Source organism: Maylandia zebra, linkage group LG15, assembly GCF_041146795.1.
Source record: "Maylandia zebra isolate NMK-2024a linkage group LG15, Mzebra_GT3a, whole genome shotgun sequence".
Taxonomy (NCBI): domain Eukaryota; kingdom Metazoa; phylum Chordata; class Actinopteri; order Cichliformes; family Cichlidae; genus Maylandia; species Maylandia zebra.
Window position 1 is genome coordinate 3884865 of NC_135181.1, and position 16317 is coordinate 3901181.

General features: G+C 40.5%; 2 protein-coding genes across 3 annotated transcripts in view; one reads left to right on the forward strand and one right to left on the reverse strand.

Moving 5' to 3' along the window:
• Positions 1–415: 415 nt before the first annotated feature.
• ubxn2a (UBX domain protein 2A) lies at positions 416–6535 on the reverse strand. 2 transcript variants are annotated; one of them, XM_004542183.5, is made up of 7 exons: positions 6418–6535; positions 5974–6036; positions 5630–5741; positions 4317–4426; positions 2247–2384; positions 1768–1929; positions 416–1039 (listed from the first exon to the last, which is right to left on the reverse strand). In XM_004542183.5, exons 2-7 carry the CDS (start codon positions 6015–6017, stop codon positions 856–858), a joined length of 750 nt encoding a protein of 249 aa, XP_004542240.1. In that variant the 5' UTR covers positions 6018–6036; positions 6418–6535; the 3' UTR covers positions 416–855. The 2 variants fall into 2 exon arrangements, with proteins under 2 accessions (XP_004542240.1, XP_004542241.1); XM_004542184.5 differs by lacking the exon at positions 5974–6036.
• Positions 6536–9383: 2848 nt separating this feature from the next.
• atad2b (ATPase family AAA domain containing 2B) overlaps positions 9384–16317 on the forward strand; it is a 70532-nt gene continuing 63598 nt past the window's right edge. The window contains exons 1-13 of the mRNA XM_004542366.4: positions 9384–9611; positions 11349–11515; positions 12391–12422; positions 12527–12674; positions 13001–13100; positions 13206–13335; positions 13518–13667; positions 13807–13882; positions 14042–14143; positions 14232–14343; positions 15368–15483; positions 15820–15994; positions 16165–16253. Of these exons, the coding sequence (XP_004542423.1) occupies positions 9513–9611; positions 11349–11515; positions 12391–12422; positions 12527–12674; positions 13001–13100; positions 13206–13335; positions 13518–13667; positions 13807–13882; positions 14042–14143; positions 14232–14343; positions 15368–15483; positions 15820–15994; positions 16165–16253 (1496 nt within the window). The 5' untranslated portion in view covers positions 9384–9512. The remainder of the gene's footprint in view (positions 9612–11348; positions 11516–12390; positions 12423–12526; positions 12675–13000; positions 13101–13205; positions 13336–13517; positions 13668–13806; positions 13883–14041; positions 14144–14231; positions 14344–15367; positions 15484–15819; positions 15995–16164; positions 16254–16317) is intronic.

A 16317-nucleotide genomic window follows, 5' to 3' on the forward strand; every position in this document is an offset into this window, starting at 1 on the left:
GAGTCCAGCCATAATCGCGTATCTGTCATCAGTAGTGAAAGCACAGCTAAACAAATGATATTAAAACAACACCAATTCAATTTGATCAATTTATTAAATGTTAAAACAAAAAAATGCAAAATTTTAAGGATTTTTTAAAATTTTATTTTGTCATACCTTGACATGTGATATGTCGGCCAATGATTTGGTCAAATAAAACAATGCATTTGACCGAAAGAAAAATCATAACACTACACAAGGCGAGATAGAGATTAAACAGCAAGGCAAACATAAATACTTCTTTTGTATCACAGTACTGTGCAAACAAAAAAATCACATGTTTGTAAACTTAAAACCTCAGCCCCTTATATATATATATATATATATATATATATATATATATATATATATATATATATATATATATATATATATATATATATATATATATATATATACTGCTGACTGTGCAGAAAAGGTGGTAAATCACAATTTGGGAAGACTTGCTTGGTGGTGATGGTGGTGGGATTTTGCATGTGTGATGGGGTGGATGGAGGTTTCACACGTGGCAGATTAAACAGATGGAGATCCCTTGGAGGACCATCTGCATGGGCGACAGCCTATATAGTTTTTCAGCAGATTTAAGAAGGTCTGACGACAGGTAACTGCTGTCCTCCAGAGGAAGGACAGCACCTTTTGCAACTAAGCGATTATATCGTTAATAAAGTTTGAGCTAATCCCACACGGGGACAGTAGAAGGAGACAGCAGCTGTCAAATGCGAGTGCTGTGGACCTTGAGATTGCTATCAGGGGGACACAATGAGTCAGTGAGGGGGAAAAGCAGCGTGCTGTGTGTGAATTATGGGCTCGTGTTGGTCAGGAGTGTCCAAATGGAGCCTGTGTGTTCAGGGCTCTCTGTACAATGACAGCGTTGGTCAAATCCGCTTCTTCCAGACTTAATTCTTTGTTGGTGAGCTCTCGGAAAGGAAGAGACGTCGTCAGGACGAAAGGTGGGCAGCTCCTCTGGCAGCGTGACACGAAATCATGAACATCAGCGATCCTGGAGGAGAAAAAATATAAATAAATTAAACATCAAGACTGGAGATTTAAATAAACGAAACAAACAAACTGCCATCGTAAATACAGAAATGAACATGTCTGCTCCTATTAAAACTTTCCCAGCCAAGTACTCCAGTCCCTACTGTGACACGTGACTTCTGTATGAAGCACTATACTAGTACCATCATATATTATTAATAATGAGGCCCCAGTGTATATGAAGCAATCCTATGTAAGGCCTGCTCCTCACGCTGCAGGCTGGAAGGGTTCAGTCCTCTCCATCCATCCTTTGCTTACTAACCCTGTTATATAAAAGCTGCACCAGACTTACGCAATCCCTCTCAGGGGATTTTATAGATCCACGCTGTTGCTACATCTCAGATTATGTTTTCTGCTGCCCCATGCACTGTGGGGCAGGGGGACGTAACACGCAGCATGCCTCCAGCCTTTAACTCCAGCAGCCTAGAACAGAGCATTACGTAATCCTAACCCCCACCTACTTCACCACCTCCCAAGCTAGAGCAAACAAAAATCTTTTTTCATCCCTTCAACCACTTCTTTTTCCTGTTTGAGATTATGGGATTTACACGCAGCGCAGCAGGAGCAGAAAAGTGTCAAGATTCCTCTTACACAGCGCAGTTAGTCGGTCTTTAATTTGCTGATTCTTTCTCTTATTTTTGTCCTTTGATCAAACCGAAGATCGAGATGTGGCGTATTGGCGATACGTACCGATGCGATAGGTTAAACCTCTGCACCAGTCTCCTGCCGTCGGCCAACCAGATCTGCAGGGAGGTGACGGGAAGGGCGTGGTCTAGTGTTACCATGGGAATAGGAGGAGATTCTCCGTCCTCGTGCACAGATGGTGACCTGGCTACTACTCTGGGTGCCACACTGGGAATGGACAGAAGATAAATAGCAGATTAACCACCAGTTTAGGAGTGCGCACGCCAGGTTTACCATGCACACCGACGCCAGGAAAAAAAAATCTCATGCAAAATGTTTGCAGACTCTTTGTGTCAGTGATGGTGCAAAAATGTTTTGGTGCTCAGCTTGACAAGCAGACTCGTCTGCTGTGCCAGATTTGGTTGTGGGGTTTTTGATATTTGGATTTAGAGGGACACCTAGTGGTGCACGGTAGCCTTTAAATCTTGAGATCACACTGCACAAAATACAAAAACAATAGGACATTCACAGCGACAATCTCTCACCTGCCAAGTCTGTATCCTCGACCGCTGAAGGGATGAAAAGCCTTCTTCTTGGGAACGTAATTTTCCTCTGTCAGATCTTCCACGCTAATCTCCAGCTCCTCCTCTTCTGCTCTGCTCTCCCACTCTGCCGGAAGCTCCCTGGGATAGATTAAAGATCCGGATTGGAGTCCACTCAGATCAATCAATATGACAAATGAGCTGCACTAATAAGCTTTATCTAGCTTCAAGTGTCGGGCTTTGGTCAGCAGGGAGAATATCTTCCCTGCTAATTTCATCATGGGGGAGTGATCAAAACCAGTGAATCGAACCAAGGAGAGATGTTACATGTGACTTACATTCAGGCTTAGTCTGTCCCTCCTTCTTGTATGTGTGCAGCACATATAATTTAAGTAGGTCTGCATCAGTGTTCCCAAAGTGAATGGGTTCAAAAGTAATCAGACAATTGCCTACTTAATATTCCTGATCTAGCCCTTTGACATTTTGTCATTAGCCCATGATGAAAAGAGCTCCCGTTGATTGATTGAGAGCTGTCTTTTGGATTGAGGTGGCTACTCAGGAAATTGAGAAAACGGCAATCAAGCAGGTATACCAAGAAGCATGATTGGTTATCATCACTAAACTCTGGCAAGTAGGTTTGATAATGGACGTAGATATGGTATTTAAACATATTTAAACTAAAGACAAAGAAAGAGAGAAAATAAAAAACAACTTCATTTGGCATTTATTCAAAGCAATCTAACGCTGCAGGCTCTGATTGAAATCAATAAAGTATTAACCCACGCCGGCGGTCTCAACTGAACGGGTCAATGCTATTTGAACTGACGTTCATTAAACACTTGGCTGGTGTCGAGGAGAAGTGGACCACCTCTAATTCATTAAAACTTTTTTTTTTTTGGCATTTTGATATTGACTTAACTTCTGACACCACAAACAACTTTGGGTCATGCCCGTGCCTGCCGTGGAGCCATGCCCAGACAATGCATTCATCAAGCAGCGGCAGCTACTACACACTTGTTAAAGCAGTTGTAAAATGTTGCTTAGTGCCCACTCAGCAATAATGTTATGTTTTTGGTTTATGCATGTGAGACATGGGGAACCTGTCCACCGTGCACTCTGCTTTTTGCACCATAACAGCTGTGATGGACATTTTACAGATAAATTCAGCTGAATTGGTGTTTTTAGCTGTCCTGATTGTTTTAGTATAAGTGTGTTTTTGGTAGAAAAAAATCAGAAATTAGTATAACGTCTGCCACTTCTTTTTTTGTCCTCCCCTTGTCCAGTTTCCTGAATATTTTTAAGGTCAGACCGCACACCATGCAAAGATATGCCAAGCTTTAGGCTAACAGATATTTGGAAATCATCTTGTTGGTGTTATTATTGAGATTTGTCACGTATTCAACTATAAATAGGAACAAATGAGGTGTTTCAGAGAAAAGTCACGTGTCACAGTAGGGACTGGAGTACTTGGCTGGGAAAGTTTTAATAGGAGCAGACATGTTCAGTGGGGAGTGTTACATGGTCAGGTACTGGACTGAAGATGAGTGGAAAAAGAGCTAATGAATGAAGAAAAGCCTGGAGAACTATTGTTCAAGAACACTTTAAAAATGACAAGAAAATCTTTCTCCTTGGATGCAAAATGTTAAACAACTTTTGCACCTTACTGTACATTTCTCCCTAACACTGATAGCACATCTGCTCCGCAATGAGCACAAAATATAAATAAACATGTTTTATATTTAATTTCTGTATGACTTTGCTCTTATTAGGAGAAATGTGTTAAATTTATGTTACAGATTACTCAAAAAGATATTAAGATGATAAGAAAAATGACACCGTCTTGCCAATAACTTTTCACTGCCTGAGGAACAATAAGAATTGCACTATTAGTCTGAACACTCCCTTCTCATCAGTGAGAGAACACTATTTGAGGTCGTTAAGCCACCAAGAGTAATTAAAAACCATGATTAAAGCCTAGGATTTGATGGCCCTCCTTTGTGGTAAGGCAGCAAAAATCTAACTGAAGACATCGTTAAAACAGGAAGGTTATCCTGTTTCAGCCAGTCGACTCACCCCCTTTTGATGGCATCCAGGAACTCTTGATTCTCTGGAATGGAGTAGCTGCGAAAGTCCTCGTCATTCACAGTGAAGCCGTCCTTCCACAGCCTCACCACCATCTCCACCTGGAACCAAAGCAAAAAAAACCCCAATCAAATAGGCCTGACAGGATTCAGAGATAAAGTCGCCACACAGCTGTTAACCTCGGGAGGTCGGACTTTTACTGCGGACTGTTTATCCTGGCAACGAACGGGTAAACAAAATATCCTGTGATCACTGAAGCCTGGTGCTTGTGCTTTCAACTGAGATTTGCCTGACAGAGCTCGGCGAGAGTTCTCATTTGGAGAGTCTTACGCCACTTTCACTCACGCACCGCAGGCCATTGGAGGCAAACGTGAGCATGCAATTTTCAACGCAATTAAACAAATGTTTAGCCTGCCGGGTCCCTATTACAAAGGCTTTGTGAGGTTCGTCTGGGCACGTGCCAGAAAAACTACAGGTAATAGTTCAGTGATTTCTCTGCAGGCAAGTGCGTCCTGCATGGCTGTAGACACTCACTGTTCTACCTCTTTCCTGACTCCTCCATTTCTCTCCCCGTTTCCCTTCCTTAACAATAGCTTCTTGACAACCTGAGACACTGTGACCATTTCTGATGAGGCTTCAATGAACAGTACATAGGTCAGCTGAAGGATAGAGACATCTCCCGGATCCTGTGTTAGGTCTTTTGCTGGGTTTTTCTCAAGGACATTACTTCCAGATTTTTTTTATTCTGTACTTATCCAGTTTCCTCAAAACTTTAACATTTTGGGCTAATAGTCCTAGAGGAATTACTTTGCTGGTGCAAAAATACTATTTATACTTCTCTTGTGGTGTTATCTTTGGCATTTTTCATAGTTTCAACTAAAGAAATGTGAACAAATTAAGTGTTTTTGCCTTAATGATGCAAAAATTGATTCTTTGCTAAGCTGTCAATTATTTATAGACATAACACTAGTTTCACTCCTTAAGTTTGATGCCTTTTTCTACTTAAATGCATTAAGTGGCTTAGCAAACAAAAATAACAATCCTGTGAAAATAGTCAGATACAAGGACCGGACTGAAAATGAGTGAAAAAGCAGCCAATACTGATGAAAACCAATTTTAAAAAATGACAAGTGAGTCTGGCTCCTTGGAAGCATAAATGTAAAGCAATGAGGTGTGGCTTAAGACTCTTGCATAGTACTGTGTATACTTTACTTAAATGTTGTGTTATTACTAGTCTATAAGCTCAGAAATGTAGGCTGGACATTTGCAGAGATCTGGCTCTCAAGTGTGAATTTGTCTCTGACCTTTGAAGTCCCTGAGGCATCGTAACAGATCTTCTCCACCTCATCGAGGAGGTCTTCCACAGAAAAACTACGACTCATTGGAGCTTCCTCTTCATTGTCCTCACTGACCACCCTTTATGAGAAGAAAGTGCAGGTATTCACTCATCATGCTTATTGAATGTCAGTCTACAGTCACAAGCGTTAATGTGCAAGACCATGCAAAGCAAGTTCACACACCCCAGAATATGTTATTATTATTATTATGTCCAACCCAGTTATTTTCAGATTATTTCACATCCACGGCATCAATTCAGTTACAGGACTTCATTTGCCTAGAAGTGGATTTAACAAAGAGAATGACTTACCATTGTTCATCTTTTTCACTCTCCACAGTGTCAGTTTCTTTCATGTCTTCCTATGTTTCCCATCTAAGGAACAAGCGAGCACACACACACACACACACACACACACAAGCGTGGTTGATGTTCAATATTTTGGAGGGTAACCTTTTATTGTCTTAGCGGCGTATTATGTACACGTGTGGAGTAAAACTGTGCTACACCGCTTAAAAATGACCTAAAACGGATCATTTTTATAAAGCACTACGTGATCGATAGATAGCCAGACAGCCAAGCAGCCTGCAGCTTTATCGTTATTTATGCAAGTGGGCGGCAGAAAGCGATGGACCCGCAAAGAGCAAAACACACACGCAGGAGCCGGTCGTAAAAACGAGGATTATATGTCAGCATAAACACAACAGATGCCCATTAGCATGCGCGCATAAAGGGTAAGGTCGAATAGTGAATTACCAGTCCGTGTTTTAATCGGTTAATCCAGGGCTACACATCTGTAGCCATAAGTTTCAGGGTAGCGGCGCTTCTGCTGAGCAATACATGTGACGTAACAGTGCCGTAAATCCACTCGCGATGTCGCGGTTGTACACTCTTCTGTGCTGAACTCAGCAGGTCTTCTCTCCCAGCTGAAACTCACGATACAGTATTAGATGGCATGGAAAGCCCACTGGATCCAAACTTGTGTGCGTTTGTTTCTATTTAGAGGTAAGATGTCTCATATGGCTCAACTCTATGGAGGGCTTAAACTGCCAAAATACAAAACAAATAATTAATGACTCACTAATAAACACGCAGGGAAACAAACACAGACAAAAATAATTTAATATAGTTTTCAGGTACATTTTCTTGCAGAAGCTTCTCATACGCCCTGAGGACCAAAACTACCAAAATTATAAATGAACAGGTAAATAAATCAGTAAAAAACAAATAACAATTTTAAAAAAGCTATCTTACTGAAACGCACAAAATCTCTTTTTGGTTGTTTTAACTGAGGAACAGAGCAACCAAACCTGGCACACAGGTACATCTTCCACACTGGATGTGATCACATTGCTTTGGTTCAAGGTTCAAGGTTCTTTATTTGTCACATGCATAGTTATACAAGTATAACACACAGTGAAATGTAGCAACCTGTCTTTGAAGCTGACAGGTGATTGCTTATGGACATTCTAGGCTCTGACTGCCTCACTGAAACTCCAATACATTTATTACGATATATTTACTATGTTGATCAGTGACATCCCGCACTCAGTAGTTTCAGTCGCTCATTTGGAAGTTTGGAAAAATTTGTCTTGGATCCAGCCCTCTATACAACATCACTGGTTATTTTACTTGTAGTTGTTTCAAATGCCTGAATGTAAATCACTGCCAAATCGCTGTGAATTGCTTCCTGTAGGGGTACAGCTTTGGGCCCCTCAAGGTTCTCATCTATATCACATATTATGTTCCCTAACAACCACCTCTCAACAGGTTTTAATGACCCATTTGTAGCAGTTATGCACTTAAATTACCTTTCACGTGCATGACACCACTTTCACTGTACAACAATAACATTTAAATTGTTGCCTATTTGTTATTGTGACGCAAAACTTGAATAATGCATGATATATTATGATGTCATTATGTTGCACATTGTAGCCAATAGAAACAATACTACAGCATGGTCATTTAATAGTCAAATACAATTCAACACATCAAATATAATTTTATAAAAGATCTTTTTATTTTTCCCCATTCATTTGCTTACTTATTAAATGTGCCTCGTATTTATGAATTTGGCATACGTTTATACTTTTTTGACATAATTATAGACATTGTGCTTGAGAAATAATATAGCATCCAAGGTGGCATGTTCAGTATAAAACACACCCTTAAACTTATTTTCATTATCTTTGAATCAATTATCATTGTTAGCAAATGTATTATTATAGTATTTTCACTACTTCTAATAAAAGTAGTAATTTAAACTTGACATATGTTACATCAATTATTAAGCAGCTACACAGCGAAGATGGTGATGTATGGTGTGAAAAACAGGCTGTATTTCTGAAATTACGCTAATGAGAGATTAAAAAAAATGTTTAAAAATGAAAGGAAGCTCTTGATGGTAACAGAATTTAGTTTAGGTGTGGACTTAAATCATATCCAGGAAAATATGTTTGGTTAACATGAAATCCATGCCTGATCTTTGATGGCGTATCAGTGGAGAATGATTTCAGTGACCCTTGACCTTTTCTGCATTCCCATACCTTCTATTAAACTCTATGAGAACATATAAGCACAGGTAAAGAAATTTCATTTTTCAATCATCTAACCGATATTTCGATGGCGAGATAATGAACTGGACATGTGAATGAATCGTCTAGTTCACTTCATTTGAAATCGACAGCCTGTCTGGAGTGCATTGCCCACTTATGCTCAGAACAGGGTACAATGATAATGAAAACAGATTCCTGTTTCCATGTGAAAGGTTTAAATTTTCTTACATTTGTATAAAAAATATTTATTTGAGATATCAAATGGGAATATTTTATGGCACAAGGTTCTTAAGAAAGAAACAACAACATTTTGACATTGATTTTTAGAAACTATTGCTTGAACCAAAAAAGAGGAAAAAAAGAAGAAAAAAACCCAAAACAGATGGCTAGCACAGTTGCATCTTGACTCGAGCCAGAAATAGAACAGAAATCACACAAACAGTCATTTTTACTTGTGGGGATAAAATGACAGGGAGTGCAGTGAAAGAAGCAAGGCTAAAAGCATCAAAGTGAGAAGAGATTATTATTAATTCAGCCTCTTCTACTACATACTTGGAGGTCACAAAGAATTCAAAATTTGATAGTCAGTACAATTCAGCCCTGTCTTGCAAACAAAAACAGTTTTTTATGTTGTAGTAATAATAGCTTGTGTGATTATTCGAGTTTTAAAGATTCTGATTGCTGCTTTACAGGGCAAATCTAAATATTTTTATCATTCACAGACCTTTTACATTTGTTGATGTTTATATATATATATATATATATATATATATATATATATATATATATATATATATATATATATATATATTTGATGAAGACAAAGAGTGAATTGCTGCACATACTGGGCATCCAGGCTGCCCACTTCCATCTGTTTTCCTGCTGGCGTCAATTGTACCACCTTTTGTTATTCATTTGGTGACTTATCGTGCTTTAATAGTACTTAGCTGATTAACTGACTGTCCCCAGTGTACAATACAAGTACTTACCCATAGTAACATATCTGCATTAAGAATTACTGCCTTTGTGATATCAAGTATCCATGTAATAACAAAGATAGTAGGTCTTTTGGTGGTAATCCAGTCAGTAGAAATGAATGCACCTGCCAAACAGACTTAGAACCACCACACACAGAGAGAGAGGGAGAGAGAGGCGGGGAGATAGGGAGGTAGACACAGAGAGAGAGAGAGAGAGAGAGAGAGATGGCGCCTCGAACTCGATCCTGCTCTCACTGAGGCAGTGTTTAGAGCCGGTTAGAGAGATTCAGTAAGGGGCAGACAAAAGAAAAAAAACATGGTGAACACAAGGAAAAGCTCACGGACTAGGAGCGGTCCATTCATCTCGTCGAGGACTAGGTCGTCGTCGAGAAACGAGCGAAACTCTGAGGAACATGTAAGCCGGTTTCTTTTCTTTACCGGCGAGCTAGCTGGCTGGCTAGTTTGGCTAGCTGGTTGCTAGCCTTGGCCTCAAGGTGCTCCACATAATGTATTATTCACAGCAAAATACGAGCAGTATCGACACTGACACCAACACAGTCACGCAGATACACAGTGTAAGACATGATTGCGGCTAGTCGTTTGCGTATCCTTCGCACTGAACGGATTGTACAGCTGTTAGATTACAAGCTAGCGATATGAACTGGCTATAGCTTCAACTTGAGTTCCCTTTGTTTTTGGCAATTTTAACCGGCTGACTTGTTCCACTGTTTTCACCATTAATTAGCCCACCCAATAAAGACAGTTGGGGTTTTGACTCAAGGCTGTTGGCACTACTATGTGTCGCTATCCTCGAAGTGTCAGCTTACTTATTATCTCACATATGAAGGGAGAAAGCGATAGTTAAGCTAGCATTGTAGGTTATAGTTAGCCTAGCAGCTAGCTTACAGTGGGGGGAAGGGAGTCCCAGGTTCACAACAGTTGGCTGGCTCGGGTCCGTATTTAGCAAGTCTGAACCTGGTGAACTTTGAGTTATAAATGACCCAAAGACCCATGGGCAAGTTGGTTTTTAGACTGTCCGTTTAAAACACACTCGTAGAGTTAAATATTCCCATGTGTTCTTCGAAAGAATGATTTGATAAATGAGCTTTAGATTTTACTCCCGATCGCCCGACCTACAAGCTGCCTGACAGGCTTTGTTTCAAAATGTAAACATTGTGATTATGCAAGACAGGAAGGTCTGTATTTCCGTAATATTTACGATTATTAAGGCACTTAACACAGACAAAGAAATCATTTAATCAATGGGAAATATCTGTTGGTTGCTGTTAGCGCATTCCTGAGTTTTAATGGTTTGTTGGACGAGTGGTGGTACGTCGCAGAATTGTGGGTCATGATTCATGAAATACGTAGCTCCAGTCCAGACCAATCGATAGCACCCGATATTGCACTGTGTGAGTGTAGAACTGCACTCTTTGTAACAGAGTTGTAACTTTCCCACCTTTTATTTACATTGCCATATCACAAGAAGTCAGTGTAGTGTTGTACTCCATGCAACCAGCCATTTTACTCTGTTAGCTACTTGTTGACCTTGTCAGAACTTGTCAGAACCGACTGTCCTGCTGTGACAGTGTTTGCAGAGTGATTCACATGTGGAAATGATTTCACGGTGGACCTCTTGGGCAGCCTCCGTGCGTTTCTTCACTCCTGGTACATCCTGCATTTTACAGTCTGTCTGCATCCATCTATCCACCCAGTCAGACAAACCCCTCTGTCAGCACTGCAGACAGTTGCCTATGACAACAGTGAGATATGCTCACATATCAGCGGGGAAGTTAGGCTGTGAAGGGCATGAGCATCAAGGGCATATGTCTGGTTGGTGCTGTGCTGAGATTCACAGGGTACATTGAGGAAGTGGGTTCAGGGCGTCTTGTTTCATGACAGTCCTCTATTCTGGATTTGACGCTCTCCGATCTTGTTCTCTTGTGTCCTCGATTTTTTTATTTTTTTTTCCCGCCCCATGAAATATATTTTTACTTAATATTCAAAGAGACCTTGTATGCAGATATTTGTGAAACATTCTCTCTGTATTTGTTATCCTCTTTTTTTCCTTTCCTTGTTTTTTCTGATTGTGTGTCACAGTTTTGCCTTCACTCCCCTAAGTTCTGGTGTTATGTGTGTGTTTGTCCAACAGAAGGAGCCCAGCAGTGATGCGAGCAGTCCCAGCAGTCCACGGTTTGCACCGCCTTCCAAGCGCACACGGCGGCAGACTGCTTCTGAGCCAAGCTCCAGTGATACCTCCCCGTCCCCTCAGACTAAGGGCCAGAGGGTCAGCTGGGGCATTCCTACCTACTGCACAAGGTCAGCTCTTGGCCTAGTTTTTTTTACACACGTAAATTTAATTAAGACAGAGTTGGTCAAGATAGATATTTTGTGGCTCTGGCTGTGAAACCAGAGTTGCATTGTTACATGTCATGTTTTAGTGCTGTGTGATTAACCAAATTTGAAATTTTGATCAGTTATGATCTTCGCTTTTAACAGTTATGAAGACAAGATTATCTGGATAAAACAGTTACTTCTTTTTGCATTACGTTTGCCTAATTTTTTAAAATGCAGTTTTCTTTGTTTTTAAGAGTTATTTCTTTGTATATATATTTTTATTTTTCTTTAATACTTTTTTCCTGCTATTGTCAAGCATACATTTTTTTTACCCTTCCATAAAAGCTCAGACTCACTTGCTGTTTAGTTCAGCTCTAGCTGAGATGACCAAAAGAGAGCATGCATAGACCTGTTAAGAGGAAGAAAAACTTATAAGGTTTCCATGGGTGAACTTGGGGATGGATTATTAGAAGTTGGCCTCGTATTTGAGGGTCTTTCCTTTGGCCACCTGGCCCAGGGCTAACTTGCAGGTCTCACAAGGCACACAAGTTCACTGCACCTTGAGGCTCCCCATTAGAGGCAGACTGGTAGCTGCACTCTTTACCCGTGTCACCCACTAGCTCTACCTGTTTTTTGTTTTGTTTTTTTCTTCTTCATGGAAATTCAAATGTTCAAAAAAATCCAGGTCACAGTTATCAACTAAAATAATTGTGATAATGATTTTTGGTTTAATCTTGTAGCCTTGTTGTGCATTGTGATCAGAAACACTCCATCCTAAGCTCCTAAGCAGTAATATGTGTGATTGCCATCTTTTGTGCAGCTGTCAGAATTATTTTCTTTGTTGTTCTGTTTTACAGACTGTCGTCTCGCATCATGCAAAATGGGCACGGTAAAGTATTTTCCCCCAGTTTATCCCTGTTTAAATAACAATCATCTGGGGAGCATATGATTAAAAAATACCAATTTTAATTGAATCTTCTATCTGTGCTGCAGCCCATATGAGTCACCGGAATGAGGAGAGCGGAGGGGGAGATCACTCTCATATGAATGGCCATGTGGAGCTGAAGAGGAGCTGTCGGGTGAAGAAGAGCCAATTTGAACACCTCAATCAGAGCCTGCTGTTTGACCAGCTGGTCAACAGGTAGCTTCAGGCAGTCATACTATTGACATGTTTCTTTGCAACAGTGCTTTGAACAGAGAATGAGCTGGAAATGTGGTTAACCGGTTCATTTGAAAGACACATTCATTTTTGGAACATATGAAAGTGGATCCTAAAAAAATATTCCTTATTAAATAGTATTTGTATGCTGTGTGTTGTAAGTTGTCACAGTGTTTATTGGTTCAAGATTTAAGATGAAACATGAGTAGAGAGAAAAACATTTTTGAGATTCTGTACTCTGAAAAGAGAACACTGTAGACAAAGTTGTTATCTTGTTTCTCATTCTGTGTTGGTTTACGTGTGTGCAGCACCGCGGAGGCTGTTCTTCAGGAGATGGACAACATCAGTAGCATCAGGCAGAATCGTGAGGTGGAGCGACTTCGCATGTGGACCGGAGAAACTGAGGAGGTGAGCGAAGCAGTGGAGCGCCACACAAACCAGGGTTTGAAAAGTACCACTGCCTGATGATGCAAGGTGAATGCAAGTGTTGGCATTAAGGCTCTTCTCTTTTAGGAAAACATGGACATGTATTCACGGGTGAAACGCAGGAAATCCATGCGCAGGAGTACTTTCAACATACCTGCGCATCACAAAGTCATGGGCAAAACAGAGCAGGAGGAGGAAGAGGAGGAAGGAACTGAAGGTCAGTTCCCTATTAATGTTCTGCTTACGAATCAGTGAAGAAAGCAAGAGATCATGAAGTCGTTATGAAGTACCTCGTCTTAAAACAAATTAATCATAAAAAATTTTGATTGCTTAGTGTACTATATAATATTTTAAAAACTCAGTATTCTCAAATTTAAAGATGATACTTATGGCTTTCAGAATCTCATGGTGAGGAAGAGGAGGAAGATGCAGAGGATGATGATGACGATGATGAAGGAGATGAAGCAGAGGAGGCAGGGGAGGAAAATGACAGGCCGTACAATCTGCGGCAGCGTAAGACAGTGCAGAGATATGAAGCACCGCCTATTGGTAAATATATGCATTTTCTGAATTATTCTTCATGCTTCTAAATTGGTTTCAAATGTAATTTAAACAGAACAAAAATCACAGTAAATGGAAATTATACCAGAGTGTAACCACTAATCATTTTTTGTTTCCCTTTTTTCAGAGCCAGTGAACAGAAAACAGAGCAACCCCTCACTTTTTGACACCCACAGATCCCCAGCGAGGAGAAGCCATATAAGGTGGGCAAACTGTGAAAAGCCCAAATCTGGTGCTCAACATATTACTGTCTTTTTCACAAGTAGCTTTTCACTAGTACGAGTAATGTGCTCATGAGGGAAAAAAGGAATGTCAGTGCGGAGTGATACAATTCTGACTCTTGATTTGTCACGCCTCTCCAGAGTGAAGAAACACGCCATTCACAGCAGTGACACCACCTCATCTTCTGATGAAGAACGCTTTGAGCGCAGAAAAAGCAAGAGCATGACTCGGGCCAGGAACAGGTGCTGGCTGCTGCCTTCTTTCTTCTTCCCTCAGTGTTTTTAACTACTCTGTTGTACTCACTTATTTCACTTGAATTTGTTGCAACAGGTGCTTGCCCATGAATCTGACGGCTGAAGACCTGGCTAGTGGGGTGCTGCGTGATCGAGTTAAAGTGGGTGCAAGCTTGGCTGATGTGGATCCAATGAACCTTGACCCTTCAGTGAGTGAAAATACTCCCAAGTTCCAAAACAATAATAGAACACAGTTTAGCCTGAATACTTGGGTTCATCAAAATTATTAGACAAAACTAAACGACCCACTGTTTAGTTTTGGAACGGTCAATTATTAATACATAAAAAAGAAATTTTCTGAGTTAAAATGTGACCTGTTATGCTTTTCCTTATTTAAAGTGGTGGATTGCCATATTAAACATAGCCAAAATTTCCATTAAAGAGTTCAGTATATGGACACACTTAGAATGTACTTCAGGCTGCTCTAATAGCCCTTTTCCACTAGCATCTACTGGACTAAACGGGACTCGACTCTTTTCGGTGGTTTTCCATTACAATTAAACATCACAAAATCTGTGTGCGGTCGTTACAGCCGTGTCCCGAAAGTCCTCTGACGTCATTTGTATGTAATGCGAATGGAGGGCGTTGAGATGATGGTATACCCGCTGCTCGGTGTGGGTTTTCGTCAGACTTGGGGACCACGGTGTTGTTTTCCTTTAGGCATTTCCCTAAATAATGGGGCTTTAGATTTTTGTGAAGGAGATGCTCTCATGACTCATCGAGTGATGCCACTGACTAACCAATCAGTAGAATGCAGGCTGTTGACGTCTCATTTTTGGATTGCCTCAGAATGCTTGGAAACGCGGCTGAGTAGGTACTAAAATACCTGGTACTGGGTACTATCACCTAATGGAAAACCCGAAAAACCGAGTCGAGCCATTCCCAGTTGATCCGAGTAAATACTAGTGGAAAAGGTCTATAAATATCCCATACAATTTTCTTTTTCTACTCTTGGGTCTGTATGATGTCAGGGAGGGGGGATATCCTTCATTTGTTCAGCTCGATCTCTGAGCACAGAAACTCCACCATGTGATTTTCAAATCTTTTGTTTGCAAGAAAGAGCCCACTAGAAGAAAGGTGGCTTAAAGTCAGGAAGAGAGGTACAGCGCTTGCTTCCGACATTGGATAAACTGACTTAAAATATGTCTGTGGTTGTGTGTGTCTTCTCCCTAGGTAAGATTTGACAATGTGGGTGGTCTTAGTAATCACATACAGTCACTAAAGGAAATGGTGGTATTCCCTCTGCTGTATCCTGAGATCTTTGAGAAGTTCAAGATTCAGCCTCCCAGGTGAGAACGTACTGCAAGAATATAAGGTTATTCAGTTCCAATTTATGCTGTGTTTTCTAGGGAAAAAAATGGGATCGTTACTTTAATGATGACATTATATTTATGCCTTTTGTGCACAATAAAAGAAGTGTAAGCACTATTTGAAGTTGGTTAAGGGAGCATAAAATTGAGTTATCCCAACAATTTACAGCTTGAAGTACTATTAACATCAAATATTGATCAACCACAGGGTGAGAATTTCCTTTATGTAGTCATTTTAGAGATGAATCTAAAAAGTGGTGAGCTGTAATTATCACATAAACTAAGGTCCTATTCTCCCCCTGTTCTTTTTTTTAGAGGGTGTTTGTTCTATGGCCCACCAGGCACAGGAAAGACCCTGGTTGCGCGAGCTCTTGCCAATGAGTGCAGTCATGGTGACAGGAAGGTTTCCTTCTTCATGAGGAAAGGAGCCGACTGCCTCAGCAAGTGGGTTGGTGAATCAGAACGGCAGCTACGCCTGCTCTTTGACCAGGTAAACCACTGCAACAGCACTCTGATGAGGTGGAAGACATTTTTTTGATTCTGATGGCATGTTTTCAGTTCTTCTAGTTCTTTGTACTTAAACACAGGTAAAGCTAAGGAGTGTAATCATATATTGAGTTAAGTAAGCTTGACTTTGGTCCTGTGTGTGCTTTTGACCAGGCTTACCTTATGAGGCCATCCATAATTTTTTTTGATGAGATTGATGGTTTGGCTCCTGTTCGCTCCAGCAAGCAAGACCAGATACACAGGTAAGGCCAATGTCATTTTCAAAGATGCACAGCTGCTTCATGTAAATGTAAAATGCCTAACCTA